The sequence below is a fragment of the Gouania willdenowi genome, chromosome 13, assembly GCF_900634775.1.
Source record: "Gouania willdenowi chromosome 13, fGouWil2.1, whole genome shotgun sequence".
NCBI classification, from domain to species: Eukaryota; Metazoa; Chordata; class Actinopteri; order Blenniiformes; family Gobiesocidae; genus Gouania; species Gouania willdenowi.
In genome coordinates this window covers 42,058,778-42,075,383 of record NC_041056.1, presented here as the reverse complement: position 1 = coordinate 42,075,383, position 16,606 = coordinate 42,058,778, and the positions used below count along the sequence as shown (strand labels likewise).

Genomic DNA, 16,606 nt, shown 5'->3' with positions numbered 1-16,606 from the left:
AAGTGTCAGAAATGGGAGAAATGTAGCAAAAAATCATTAAAAGGAAAAAAAAATATGGCAAGAAAAAGTGATGAAAATAAGTTAAAATATGGTGAGTTTGGTGTAGTTGCAGAAAAATTGCAAAACTAAGCAAAAATGGGTTCAAAAAATGTTCTTAGTTTCTTGAAGGCATTTGGTGACATCCATCCAGTGTCTGGCCCCAAGGTTGAGAACCACTGATCTATACAACATGTGACAGAAATGTTGTTTTTAGCTCAGTGGAAATATCTGGCATTAAAAAAGCAGAGTATTGGCAAATGTTAGAGACAAACTTAAAGTAAGTCGATACTTGTGTTAGAAATAAAACAACGTTAAATATCAAACATTTAAAGAAGCTAAAAGCTGCCGTTTGGAGAACATGGCCTAGATAAAGTTGGATCATTGTGACTTTCTAACACGTGTTTTCATTGTGTGATGAAGCAGATTGGTGGAAGCAGAACGCCCTCAGCCACAAGCCCATTTCTGACGCTGTGCACCAACTCTTGTTGTTCCAGCGACCCAAAACAGACCCAGAGTGGGCCTTTAAAGAGCGCGTCCCGTGCACCACTCTCATCTCTGCCCTAATTCTGGTGCGTACTCACTCTCTGCTGTGAACCCTCACAGCCCTGTGAATGCGCCCGTCTCCCTTGAGCAAGCTGTTAAGTGCAGTGTCCAAAAAAACTCCACAAAAGCCCATTTGCAGTCATGTGGAGGTCCGTGCACTCCCTCCACCCGTGCACAGAGTGACACTAACACATTGAGACAGGATGTACACAAGCACATTACACCAGGAGCTCCACGTCTGCAGACATCTACACTTTCCTACACTTTTCACACGTCTTCCCCCCAGGGCGAGGCTGGATCACTGATACAATGATACCCAGGCCTGGTGTGGAGCTGGAGTCCAGGGAGGAGGATGTTGTGGCTGAAGAAGGGAGGAGGTGCTATTTGGGTTTCGCTACACATTATGCTCAAAGTTTGGCCTGGCAACGTAAGAAAGGAGGAGAGCTGAAGGGCGTCTGTAATGACCGCACCATGCTTTCTACTTTCCACACTCAGCCTGTCTCTGGTCTTTCACTTGGTGCCTGACACACACACACACACACACACACACACACACACACACACACACACACACACACACACACACACACACACACACACACACACACACACACAGAACTTTGCACTCATTTGCTCTTTCGTGCTCTCTTTGGTTTAAGTGAAGGGACAACACGCCCACAGTGATTATTATTCCCAGGAATGGAAGTATTTAAACGGTAAAAATGTGCATTAGATTATGTTCAAACCATAATAAGATCATTCCACAACATTTCCACGTCTTAAACAATTCTGACAATTTACCAATTGTTCCGTGATTATTCAATTGTCACAACTATACTGGAAAATCTTTAAAATTCAGGCGTTTTGCAGCCAAATTTAAAACAAATGAAACATTCAAAAGCAGAACAATGCTAGCATCGCTAAAAACTAACATTTTTATTTCATTGTTTTCTAGAATACCGTATTTTTCCGACTATAAGGCAAACTCAAAATCCTTTAATTTTCTCAAAAATTGACAGTGCGCCTTCTAATCAGGTGCACCTTATGTATGAAATTAACTACTGTGCTTCAACATACTGAACTGAAAAAGTCAGTGTATTGTTCTGTATTTTATGTGTATGTTGAGAGTTATTGTTAATGAGTTGAATAAAGTTTGACTTAGCTGACTATTTTATTTCGCTTAATGCATCTTAATAATAATAATAATAATAACAACCAACCGGTGCGCCTTATGTATTAAAATAGACCCAGTCAGACCCATTCATTGATAGTGCGCCTTATAGTCCGAAAAATACGGTAAATCAAAGTTGCTTCATAAATGCAAGTATTCAAAACATGTGTATGTTGGAGGTTTTGTGTAAAAATACTGTAATGTGTTTGTGAATTAATATAAAATGATAAACGAGCCATTCCATGTCATTTCAATAGATGAAATTAAAATTATTAGTTTGATCTGATCAGCACTTTTAGAGATATGTAGTGAGGGGGGGTGTGTCCTTATTGTTCTTCCATGTTCATCTTCCAATATATCAGGAACTCCATCACATAGAAAGGTAAATATGGTATATAGTAATAAGCTCCACCTACTTTCTCAGAATATAAGGTAAACAAAGCAGATCACGAACATCGAACAAAATGAAATGGTGAATTATTGCTGTGTTTTTGGCTGCACCAGTCAGTCAGACTGTGAAAAACATTTGGAGTTTTATAGACTACCAAAAGTTATAACACATCAGGGGGAACAATGTCAACAGTTATCAGAGGAAAGGAGGCGCTAGTTGTTAGCGAAGCTAAACCCAGATCTACGAGGCAAACATCTGGACAACATCCAAATTTGTTCTGCACATTTCTTGTCAGGTAAGTGAATTGTTGATAGCAGTGTCTCTTAACTCATTTTCTAGTGTGATGATAATAATATAGTTCATATCAAGCTACTGTATTATTAACTTAATATAATCATATTTAATAGCCTGCTACAGTAGCAAGTTAACATCGGTTCTTTTAATGTAGAGCTAAAATGTAGAGCTGTATTTGTCATTGTATTCCAGGTTAAAGGTCTGATCTTAATCAAAAGGATGACCCAGATTGGGTTAGGGTTAAAACCAGGTAGTTGACCATAGACGGAAGACAATGGAGCAAACTCTTATGGATCTGCACCACCAATAAACCCTAACTCATCCAAATATTGTGCCCTTTTCTGTGGACCAAGTCCTTCCTTGTATGTCTTTGCATCTATAACACATTTTGAGGAACTTCTCTGTGGTTTTGGACATTTATCCATCGCTGTGTTTGCCTCTGAGTGCCTCCAAAATGGCCGCTCATCAGCTTTACTGCCCACAACGTGACGTCGGTGCATGATCATGTGTTTTATTAGACATAGATCTACTAATAAATACATTTAGAAGGTTGTATGATTATTTAAGGTCAACATGTGCTTTAGTGGATTCAAACTTTTAAAAGGGAATCTTGACAAAGAGCAAAAATAAAAGCCACGACACATAAATAGAAAATGAGACGTGGCTTGTTTTTTTTTTTAAATGTTTCTAGTGTTCCGTTAGTCTGTGTCTCACATGTTGTATAATCACTGCTAAAGTGATGGATGGGAATCAAACGCGTGCACCTGTATTTTCCTGCATCCATCGTACTGTTGTTGTTCTTACGATGGTATCAGTGAACTCAAACAGCCCAGCAGATAATAGCATCGCTATGAGCAGAGGGAATACGCAGCCAATTCAAATACAGGACGTATAGCACAAGCATGAAATCCCACAGCTGTATGAACAAGCATGCTGTTTCCTTTACAATCTAATTAGGAAGCTGTTCCTATCATAGCAACACATAATGAGCCCTCCTCCATTCAAAGTGTTTTCTTTGGGAGCTTATTTATGTGAATTCAAGCTTTAAAAAAAGATTGTGAGCGTGATAACGTGAGGACATAATTACAGCTTGATTAGAGGAACCTTTTGACACACTATGAGTCTGCTTATCCAGGACCAAATCTACTGGATACACACCTCCATGTAACAGGAGATCAATCACACATTTTACAAACTGAAGGTTCCCAACATCACTTTTCAATTACAAAATCAATCAATTCCTAAATTAATCAGCAGAAAAAAGTAAGTGGAAACTTTCACTGTTAGAAAACATTGGAAAATAAAACATTTGAGAACAATGTATTCATTTATTTATTGTTAACTTTACCCGCAGACTGAATCCAACCAGTTTAGAGCTCATGTGTCAAACTCAAGGCCCGGGAGCCAAATCTGGCCGTTCAGAGCATCCAATTTGGTCCACAGCAGAAAACTGTCAGAGAAACCATGAATCCTTGTGTATATTACCAACTTATTCAGTTGTAGATATCACCAATATAACACACAAAGTCAATGAAACTCCACAATATTAGCAGGGCTCACATTTACCCCTCCATCCTAACCCTAATCACATGATTAAAGTCATTTTAACTCAATTTTCTTCAAATTATTCCAAAAAATTAACCAAAATTACAAAAAAAGCGTCACAAAAACAAATAAATTGAAAGTAAAGATCCTGCAGGGACGGATATGTCATTTATTGTTTTGATATTATCAGTGCTGTACATATTTTATAGTATACTGTATTTATAAGTGAAGTGCAAACTAGTGCACCATAATGATTAAATTACTCATTTTCCCACCTATGACCCACTTACGGTCAAACTAGTCCGTATTTGGCCCCTGGACTAAAATGAGTTTGACACCCCTGATTTAGACTGTGTCCCTCAGGAGAATGTAAAAATGACAGAGTAAACATTAATTATTGAGTAAATTACTTTTTCAGTTGCTTCAAATACACAAAACCAGTGAAATTCAACAATATATTTGGACTGTAGACGCAAGTTGTCATTGTGGCTATAATATGACATATTTACTATTCCTGTGTAAATAGATTATGTGCACTGTTCCTAACAAATACATACATAAATAGATACATTTACAATTTTCATTACTGTAGAAATCATGTGGATAGGTTTTTTTTTCAAAGGTTCTCCAATTAAAAAAAAAATCCCACAATTTTCCCCTAAATGACACATAAATGTCACCAAATCAAAAGGAAACTAAAAGTGAAGATCTTGCAGCAAATGATAACATTTAGTGATTGTTATTGTCACTACCATATTTCATTAATATGTGACTGGGTTGAGACCAAGACCTGTAAGTTTGTGGGAATAGTGTTAGTCAAATGGAAATGAAGAGCAAATTCAATGCTTAGAACTTTTAAAAAAACCCACGAGATATATTGGTTTTGCCAATAATACCAATGGTTTTATCATAATAAAATAAAACCATAATAATATAACCATAATAAAATACATTGCTTAGACAAGGAAAAAAGCTCAAGGGATCTGGTGCTTATTTAAATGAGCACCTTACATTTCCAGAGGTGAAAATCAAGTCAACCTGACAACAAACTATAAGGTGTTCATAACACTAGACTGGTCACCCGGTGGGTGGACCAGTACCAGTGACTCCAGACCAGTGTCTGTATCAGTGGGACCAACTTGATTCAATTCAACTTTATTTATATAGCACCAATTACAACAAAAGTCATCTCAAAGCGCCTTCAAAATATCATATCTATAATTTACATCTATTATGACTAAAACCATAATCATGTTTTTTTTGCAAAATATTGCAAAATTTTATAAAACTGGCAAGATTTTATAAAAATAAATATTGATAATTATTTTTAATTTTATTGGCAATAAAATAATGTTATTTTCATCAACTGGTTAGTTCATGGAACTAGTTACAGTAACTGGTTAGCTCATGGATCAGAAGTTGTTCTCTGAATGCAAACCCAAACCAAGGAGATCAAATGATCAGCTGTTCTCCACCCATTCAGACCCAGTCCATCACTAAACCATTCAGACCCAATCTGGGACTAAACCATTCAGACCCAGTCCACCACTAAACCATTCAGACCCAGTCTGGGACTAAACCATTCAGACCCAGTCCACCACTAAACCATTCAGACCCAGTCTGGGACTAAACCATTCAGACCCAGTCCATCACTAAACCATTCAGACCCAATCTGGGACTAAACCATTCAGACCCAGTCCACCACTAAACCATTCAGACCCAGTCTGGGACTAAACCATTCAGACCCAGTCCACCACTAAACCATTCAGACCCAGTCCATCACTAAACCATTCAGACCCAGTCCATCACTAAACCATTCAGACCCAGTCTGGGACTAAACCATTCAGACCCAGTCCATCACTAAACCATTCAGACCCAGTCTGGGACTAAACCATTCAGACCCAGTCTGGGACTAAACCATTCAGACCCAGTCTGGGACTAAACCATTCAGACCCAGTCCACCACTAAACCATTCAGACCCAGTCTGGGACTAAACCATTCAGACCCAGTCCATCACTAAACCATTCAGACCCAGTCTGGGACTAAACCATTCAGACCCAGTCCACCACTAAACCAGAGTGAAACCAGTCTCAAAGTTCAGATGATTTCTGATATAAATCAGATGGATTGTTGTCCCAGTATTTGCAGGTGTCTTATACATAAGACACTGGAAACGGTTTACAATCAGTGAGCTAACGCTAACACTAATGCTAAATGTTTGAAGTCACATTATAACGTGCTTCTCATTATTATCACATAAATTAAGGTGAAAAAAGCTGATCAGTGCTGGTCTCAAGACCAAGAAGTTCAAAATATGGTCTACAGACCAGGACTGGTCAAGAGCAGTGGTTCTCAACCTTGGGTTCAGGACCCCATTTGTGGTTGTGAGACAATGGGAGGGGATCACCAGTTGCCATCAAGAAACTAAGAATATTTCTTGAACAGTTTGAGCCCATTTTTGCTTATTTTTAAATTTTTTCTGAAACTGCACCAAACTTGCCAAATTTTAAAATAAGGATCCACCGAAATGAAAATTTGCGGCCAAAGCTGAAGCCAAATAAAATATAAACGCTTGGCCAAATACTGAATAATACCAAATACCGAATATTGAATGCGGTTGTTAAGTTTTTCACTATTTTTAAATAGTGCATAAATAGCCTAGAATACATTTTTAGACATGTTTTTTTTCAAGAAAGTAAATGTTTATTGAATATTCTGACAATTTTTAAATATTCCAGTAGCCTTTGCTTTTCATAAAAAGCACAACAAAGTTTTTCATTTATATTAGGCCTTCAAATAAAACAAGACATGCATTCCTCAAAAAAAAGCTCAAGTCCATTAAAGGGAGGTATGATAAAAAAAATGACTTTCTAATGGTTTATCTACAGTGATAAACATTAATTTAGCCTCATTCAGAGGAACAAAGTGTAAAAAGTTCTGTTTCCTCCCTTGTTATTACACATTTTATAAAAAGTCAGATTTAAACGAGCGAGTTGGATTTTTCCCACGTTGGTAGGTGACATCACCTAACACGCCTCCTAGAATGTGAGCTCCTCCCTCTCCAACTATCTATCAGCTAAAACAAACACTGCTGTTTAATATAGAATATATATTATACTTTATTACCATATATGTAAACATTAACTGCACTATGTTTTCTGCTGCTGATCGTGTTGGGAGTCACTGCTTAGAGTCACAGATCCATTGTTTACACACATCAGCTGTTAGCACTCCATGCTAATGCTACACTAGTCTATGCAGCGAGACCCGGTGTAGTGTAAGGAGGAAACAATGGGGAGGTTTACGGATTTGTGGCTCACAGCGCTAACAACTGACTCTGTTGTGGAACCAGAGCAGCAGCAGCCGTCCAGGCTTCCAACTTCCAACAAACGATGAAGAGCAGTATGCGGAAAGGAGAGAGTAAGGAGAGAATCTGGCTGTGGTTGTGAGTGGAAAAAAGGAGCTGCTGCTCCTCCTGCTGCTCTGGTTCTGCAGCAACGCGCATGCACTGTTCCGACTCAAAATCACTGCACGTTGTTTGATTGTGTCATTGCGTCACACGCTACTATTCGGCCTTGATTTTAACTCACTAAACCGAAGGCCGAGTGTTGCTTTTTTTGCAATATTCCGCCATAAATATTCAGTGGCTGAATATTTGGTGCATCCCTATTTCAAACAATTTCTGTCACTTTTTCTTGCCATATTTTTGCTCCTTTTAGGCATTTTTACTACATTTCTCCCATTTCTGACACTTCATCCCATTTCAATGTTTTTTCTGCACATTTTTTCCACTTTCCAGACATGTTCAGCACTTATAAACCCTGTCCACCACTTTTCCACCTAATGTCACATATGTTGACCCATTATTGTCACTTTTAACCTCTTTTGACCATAACTTCATGCTTATTTTTTGCTAATTTAATTACATTCACCATTTGTTAAGCCCATTATTTGCCAGTTTAAACTAATTGTTCCTACTTGTTTCTGCCCCTTTGAAGCCATGACACTTTGAACACTTTTTACCACTTTTTCTGTCCATTTTTGGCCACTCTAATTTGCAAGTTTTTATCAAATTCCACCTTTTCCACCATTTTTGGTCACTTTTAACCTATTTTATTTCTGATTAAAACAAGGATTTATGTCTTCAGGATGACTATATACTGTGGGATGAATAATAGTAAACTTCATGTCTGTGTTCAACTACTTTCAGGTACAGTGGGGGTCCCTGGTCTCTGGAACCTTCATTTTTTGGGTGAAGGGCTATAAAGGTTGAGAACCACTGCTCTAGAGTACTACAACACACACACACACACACACACACACACACACACACACACACACACACACACACTCAAACATTTACCGAAAATACTGAAATCCAAAAGCAGCAACCTTCTCTGCATGTTTCCAATGAGGGTGTGTGTGTGCGTGTGTGTGTGTGTGTGTGTGTGTGTGTGTGTCTGTGTGTGTGTGTGTGTGTGTGTGTCTGAGGACTAAACTAAAGTCCTGTCCATGTTCCTGTTCATTACAGCAGCTTGTAGAGCACGGTTCATCCTCCATATGGCTTAAATGGAATTTATGTTGTCTAGGCACTAGTCCAGATCTGGTTAGCAACATTATATCATTGAAGCCAAATCTAATTTCATCCTCAGAGTGTTTTAGTCATTAGTGTCAACCATCCCCCCCCCACTCTGCTCCATCTCTCCACTGTCACCTGCCCTCAGAGAGGAGACGCTGGGTCTAGAGAGCTCTATGTTTTACTAGTGAATCTGTGTGTGTGTGTGTGTGTTTGTTTGCGAATCAGGTTCAACGTTTATGTTGATTCTGGGGCACCACCTCTACACAAATCGATGCGCGCGCACACACACATTATCACACACTATCCTACACAACGGGTTCTCAACCTTGGGGTCGCAAAACACTGTGAGGGGGTCGCCAGATCTCTTTGAGCCCATTTTTTGCTTATTTTTACCCTTTTTTCACCAACTCCACCAAACTTGCCATATTTTAACCTTTCATCACTTTTTCTTTCCATATTTTTGCTCCTTTTAATGTATTTGTGCTACATTTCTCCCATTTCTGACACTTCTACATCACATTTCAATGTCTTTCTGCATTTTTCCCACGTTCCAGACATGTTCAGCACTTATAAACCCTTTCCACCACTTTTACACCTAATGTCACATATATTGACCCATTATTGTCACTTTAAACCTCTTTTTTTTTTTTTTTTACCAGATTTAATGCTTATTTTTTGTCAATTCAACCACATTCACCATTTGTCATGTCCATTATTTTCCATTTTAAACTAATTGTTCCAATATTGACACTTTGAACCATTTTTAACAGCTTTTCTTTCCATTTCTGTTCACTCTAATTTGCTACTATTAATCAATTTCTGTGTTTTTTAAAATCCCATGTGGTCACTTTCAACCCATTTAATTTCTGATTAAAATAAGGATTTACATCTTTAAGATGGGGAGTGGTGGTCTAGAAGGTAAGGACAGTGGAGGGTCTCCGGTTTGAGTCTCACCTGGGTCAACACTGTGGGATGTTGAACCTTAATGTTGGGCTCTACCTTAGAGATAGGGTGAGAAGCTCAATCATCAGGAGGAGCTCAGAGTAGAGCTGCTGTTCCTCTGCATTGAGAAGAGCCAGATGAGGTGGCTCAGGCACCTGTTTAGGATGCCCCCCAGACGGCTCCCTGGTGAGGTGCCAAGGTCACGTCCCACCGGTGAAAGACCCAGGACACACTGGAGTGACTCTGGGAACACCTCGGGATTCCCAGGAAGAGCTGGATGAAATGTTCGCTGCTAAGGATGCTGCCCCGTAACTAGGCAACGATAAGTGGAAGAAGATGAATGGATGGATGAAAATATAATTTTTTAATATAGTAAAATAAAAATTGGATATACATGAATCAATATTTTCCCACCCTTACTTTATAGTGTTTATTTTTTAAGTTAAGCTTAGTTGCTCTGTAAATGATCATGACACAAACAAATGAATCTACCAGGTCATTATTACACCTCTGAATAAATACACATTAATCAACAAAGTCTCCTGTGAAGTCACTGCTCTGACTAAAACCCACTCCTCTCATCTCCATTCAACACGAGAAACGAGACGAGTGCTGCTCTATTCAATCAGTCTATAGATATATCACTGCAGATCAGTGTGTGTGTGTGTGTGTGTTGTGATGAATGTGATCAGTAATGAATTTGCATTAAAGTGGATGGAGGCTGAACATGTAGTCATAGCGTCTCCAACATTTAATGAAATGAAGAAACACAGAGAGGAAGATGGAGAAGGTGGAGCAGTGGCACTAAGAGAGAGTGATGAGAAGAGAGAGAGAGAGAGAGAGAGAAGAGAGAGAAGAGAGTGATGAGAAGAGAGAGAGAGAGAAGAGAGTGATGAGAAGAGAGAGAGAGAGAAGAGAGTGATGAGAAGAGAGAGAGAGAGAGAGTGATGAGAAGAGAGAGAGAGAGAGAGAGAGCGAGAGAGAGAGAGAGTCCTGATGTGGCATCAATGCTAAACACATTAAGGCCTTCAGACCCTCCCCCTCTTCCACCCACTACACACGCACCCCACCATACTGTCACCCCACCCATACCCCAGGAGTCCCTACCCCACCCTAGGACACATTGAGACAGACACACAGACACAGACAGACAGACTTAAATCAAAGAAGCTCTTGTTCACTTTGAAAAAGGGGGCGTGTTGTGTTGCTTCCTAAACGAGTTAAACATTTGGACTGTCAAGGCCAACGGCATGTCGGCTTAGACACACACACACACGCACACACACACACACGCACGCACGCACGCACGCACGCACGCACGCACGCACGCACGCACGCACGCACGCACGCACGCACGCACGCACACACACACACACACACACACACACACACACACACACACACACACGCACACACACACACACACACACACACACACACACACACACACACACACACACACACACACACAAACACACAAACAGGATCTAAGTAAAGCAAGATGTCTGACCAGAACATCCTTCAAATGTTGAGCTGATCCAAACCTTCAGTGTTACTGTTAGAGTGCTGTATGCTAGCTGTATGCTAGCTGTAGGTTAGCTGCATGCTAGCTGTATACTAGCTGTATACTAGCTGTATGTTAGTTGTATAGTAGCTGTATGTTAGTTGTGTAGTAGCTGTATACTAGCTGTATAATAGCTGTATGCTAGCTGTAGGTTCGCTGTAGTGCTAGCTGTAAACTAGCTGTAGGCTAGCTGTATACTAGCTGTATGTTAGTTGTGTAGTAGCTGTATACTAGCTCTATAATAGCTGTATACTAGCTCTATAATAGCTGTATGCTAGCTGTAGGTTCGCTGTAGTGCTAGCTGTAAACTAGCTGTAGGCTAGCTGTATACTAGCTGTATGTTAGTTGTGTAGTAGCTGTATACTAGCTCTATAATAGCTGTATACTAGCTCTATAATAGCTGTATGCTAGCTGTAGGTTAGCTGTAGTGCTAGCTGTATACTAGCTGTAGGTTATCTGTATACTAGCTGTATGTTAGTTGTGTAGTAGCTGTATGCTAGCTGTAAACCAGTGACGTGCCGTGACCACTAGGGTTGGGTAGGCACGTTGCAAATCTAGACCACCAATGACAATTTCATATGTTTCTGCTGTCAAGTGTTAATTCAATTCAAATCAATTTTATTTGTATAAAGCAATTTCCAACAAAGTCATCTCACTGCGCTTATCAAAATATAAAATTCATAATAAGAAAAAAAAAACCCAATAAGATCCACATGAACAAGTATTTATCATCTAACAAAATCAACATCATGAACACCATTCAAGAAACATAAATAATTATTTAATATAGCCTCCATACTCTCCAACAACATATATCTCATGACACGACAGCACATCTGTTGTTTGTGTTGGAAACACAGAAACACAGAGAAAATGACAACAACTTAGAACATCCTCAGTGAGATGCATCCACAAAGTCAATCCTTCCTTTTGTTCCATTCACTGTGAAAAGTATGAAACATGTTCTGACCTTACCTTTGCTGAAGGTCTGGTAACTCAGGTGTTGGTCTCCATCTTTTAAAAGCTGTCGTTTTTCCTCAAAGACAAGTTTCTCTATCATCTCTATCGCTGTCATCCTGACTGTAGTGTTATCCCGCCCACTAGCTAGAGAACGTAGCAGCAGCAGTCACATGTCATCTATTCACTAATGTACTGTGAACTTACATATAGCATTTAGCATAGCGCGGTTATGTGCAAAGGCAGCTCTCTACCCTGCCTTTACGCGTAAATTGATGTCACATTGGGGACCTGACTGCGCATGCGCAAACATGTAAAATCACGCAATGGGAACGGAGGCAGAAGAGCGACGTGCCTTTGGGAGGGGGGGGGGGGCGTGGCCTCCCTCTGCCTTACAGCGGTGCGAAAAAAAAAAAAGACTGTGCAGCTGTTCCAGGAAACAGCGCTGTTTAGTAATTTGGGCTATGAAACGCACAAAATGCAGACACTTTCAAACTTATAGGTGCTGTAGGCTATTGGAAATGGAAAAATAAATAATTCATAATTTAAAAAAAAATAAATAAAAAATTATAATTAAATAATCAAAATATCAATTCACCCTTGGGTAGGCACTGCCTACCTTGCCTACCCTGACGGCACATCACTGCTGTATACTAGCTGTAGGTTAGCTGTATGCCAGCTGTAGGTTAGCTGTAATGCTAGCTGTATACTAGCTGTAGGCTAGCTGTATACTAGCTGTAGGTTAGCTGTATGCCAGCTGTAGGTTAGCTGTAATGCTAGCTGTATACTAGCTGTAGGCTAGCTGTATACTAGCTGTAGGTTAGCTGTATACAAGCTGTATACTAGCTGTATGTTAATTGTGTAGTAGCTGTATGCTAGCTGTACGCTAGCTGTGTTAGTTGTGTAGTAGCTGTATGCTAGCTGTACACTTGCTGTATTAGTTGTGTAGTAGCTGTATGCTAGCTGTACACTAGCTGTAGTGCTAGCTGTATACTAGCTGTAGTGCTAGTTGTATACTAGCTGTAGTGCTAGCTGTATGCTAGCTGTAGGCTAGCAGTAGGCTAGCTGTATACTAGCTGTAGTGCTAGCTGTATGCTAGCTGTACTATTACACAGACAGGAGGGTCTGAGCATTTACATACCATCAAATCTTTAATTATTTAATCACACCAGGGGTGTGTTCTCTCCCCACTGCTATTCTCCCTCTACACCAATGACTGCACCTCAGGGGACCCCTCTGTGAAACTCCTGAAGTTTGCAGATGACACCACCGTCATCGGTCTCATCCGGGACGGGGACGAGTCTGCCTTCAGACGGGAGGTGGAACAGCTGGCTCTTTGGTGCAGTCAGAACCATCTGGAACTGAACCCGTTCAAGACCGTGGAGATGACAGTGGACTTCAGAAGAAATCCCCCCCCACTCCCCCCCTTACCATTTTAAATAGGGAATTGGCTACCGTGGACTCCTTCAGGTTCCTGGGATCCACAATCTCACAGGACTTGAAGTGGACCTCCCACATAGACACAACCAGGAAAAAGGCACAGCAGAGGATGTACTTCCTGCGTCAGCTGAGGAAGTTCAACCTGCCCCAGGAGCTGCTGATCATGTTCTACACCTCCATCATTCAATCTGTTCTGTGCACCTCCATCACTGTCTGGTTTGGATCTTCAACCAAACTAGACAGACACAGACTACAAAGGATAGTCAGGACTGTAGAAAAGATCATTGGTGTTGATCTGCCCTCCATCCAAGACTTATACCTGTCCAGGGTCAGGAAACGGGCAGGTAGCATCACTGCAGACCCCTCCCACCCTGCACACAATCTGTTTAAACTCCTCCCCTCTGGCAGACGCTACAGATCACTGTACGCCAAAACTACCCGCCATAAAAACAGTTTCTTCCCCCAGGCTGTCACTGTGATCAACACTAAACAGTCAAAGAGTGTCAGACCTGTTTCTGTGAATTAACCTGGAACTAAACATAACAACCCTGGATCAACCTGACACTGAGAATGTTCATGTACATACCTTTAATTTAAATGTTCTCCTGCACTACTTATCAATGCTCTACTGCACTATTTTCCTTTTATTATTATTATATTTTATTATTATCTTTCTTTTCTATTATTTTTTTTCCCTTCTTTTATCTTATTTTTTTTAATTTTTATTTTGTATTTGTTTATTTTTTTTATACTATTATTATTATTATTATTATTATTATTATTATTATTATTATTATCATCATCTTGTTATTTGCACATTCTAGTCTAACTACTGTTTATATTTATACTTATGTTTATACTCATTATCATCTCTTCTAGTTGATTGTTTATTATTGAATGTTTCACTATTGGAGAGAGCACAGTTGACCGAGTCAAATTCCTCGTGTGTACAACATACACTTGGCCAATAAAGATGATTCTGATTCTGATTCTGATTCTGATTCTGATGTTTTTAGGAATGCTGTTTTTATTTGTAAAAAATTTATAAAAATCTCTCAACAGTAATGTGTTTAATTTATTTTAAATAAATGGTCCAACACATGAATGAAATAATGAATGAATGAATGAATGAATGAAGTAGAAAATTACGATTATAGTGTGTGATTATTGAATACTGAATAAAGGGTAGGATTAAATAAGCTTAATTCTTCCTCCTCCTTTTAATGTTATGCTGATATAGGTGTAAATCCAGTGGAAACATGTGAGAGGAGGCGTGGCCAAAGCCAAAGCATCGACAAAACACAATTAAACATTGAAAAAAACACCAGTCTAACCTCATGACATGTAGGGAATAAATCTCCATGGTAACTGATGTAGCCCCCCCTCGTACTGACCTGTAGCAGAGCCCACTATGTCTCTGGATGGAGACTCAGACATAGCATCAGCCAGTCTCTCTCTCAGGCCTTCATCACTAGGGTCAGCTGATCCAACGTTGTGTCGGGGTACGCCAAAGGTCTCAGGCCAGCTTCCACACACCTCCAATAGGGTCACACCATGACTATCAAAGGACCCTACACACACACACACACACACACACACACACACACACACACACACACACACACACACACACACACACACACACACACACACACACACACACACACACACACACACCAATTACTTTAATCAGTGTGTGCTGTGCTACGACACTGGCTAACTTTCTTAGCAAGCTAAATCACCATGGTAACTTGGGCTGAATCACTATGGTAACTTAGGCTAAATCACCGTGGTAACTTAAGGCTAAATCACCATGGTAACTTAGGCTAAATCACCGTGGTAACTTAGGCTAAATCACCATGGTAACTTAGGCTGAATCACCATGGTAACTTAGGCTGAACACCTACCTGGTCTGGACCAGGTCATGAAGTGAAACAACACAAACACATTTCTGGAGTCCTCATGTCCAACTACAGCATTTTGCTCAGAATTCTATGAAAAAACATCTATAGATGATAATGATGGAATAAATAAGTGATAACACACATTTTAAAGAATCTAACTGTATAAATAGGGAACTAAACAGTATTTAGTGCTGACTGAATAGATTTATTTCTATAGTTTTTATCATTTACGGTCATTCCCTGCCTGATCCTTGTATTTTCAGTTGATATTCTAATCAAGATCATTTCTATCATAATTTTTGTGTGTTTTGGTGTCATTTTTGTCTGCTGTCGGTATTATTTAAAATGTGTGTTTTTTGTGTCGTTTTGTATGTTTTTCTGTTATTTTTTGTAGTTGTTTGTCTGTTTCCTTTTTATTATTGAGAATATTCTTCTCTTATTTTGTGTGTATTTGTTGTCATTTTGAGAGTTGCTGGTAATATTCAGTGTGATTCAGTGTCATTTTTAACACTGGTCTACAGGACTACACATCCCACAATGCAATGCACCAAACTTTACCAACAATGAAAGTGTTGCATTTTTAAACTACAATATTTCCTCCCTTTTGAAGACGCTGCCTTTAATCCTTCATTATCCTTCCCTCTAATTAAAGTGAAACTGTGATATTTTATGTTTTTCAGTGTAAATCAAAGTGATCAGTGTAAATCAAAGTGATCAGTGTAAATCAAAGTGATCAGTGTAAATCAAAGTGATAAGTGTAAATCAAAGTGATCAGTGTAAATCAAAGTGATCAGCGTAAATCAAAACCCTTCAGATTGATCGGTGCCTGTGAAGCTGCTCACAGGTTACGACCCCTGGTCTGAGGTCAGCAGGATCTTAACATTGGCTGTGTTTTAAAGGCGTGTGACAGAGAGAAAGTTTGGTGTGGAACCAGTGAACCCAGTCAAAGTACGTGTAGGTGTGACTAAGATTGTGTTGTCAGAGTGATGGACTAGAACCAGGAGCAGCACGCGGCTCTTTCTTGTTTGCAGAGGTAATGGACAAACACTTAAAGGCTCCATGGACTGAGATGTTTGTAGATGAGATAGTGATCAGTCGTGAGAGGAGGAGGTTTGTGTTCAAGAAGAGAGGGATAAACATCAGTGGGGACGAGAGGAAGGACAGAAAGGATGGAGACACATGTAGGAGTGAGCTGTGACACAAAGGTTCAGACACACTAAAAAACAACAAAAATACA

The 16,606-nt window shown here is 39.6% G+C and overlaps 1 protein-coding gene across 2 annotated transcripts in view; it reads right to left on the bottom strand.

Annotated features, from left to right (window-relative positions):
• Window positions 1–16,606, bottom strand: part of bcas3 (BCAS3 microtubule associated cell migration factor) — a 295,046-nt gene that overhangs the window by 20,426 nt on the left and 258,014 nt on the right. For both annotated transcript variants that reach the window (XM_028465308.1, XM_028465307.1), the window contains exon 23: window positions 14,860–15,036. In XM_028465308.1, the coding sequence (XP_028321109.1) occupies window positions 14,860–15,036 (177 nt within the window). The remainder of the gene's footprint in view (window positions 1–14,859; window positions 15,037–16,606) is intronic.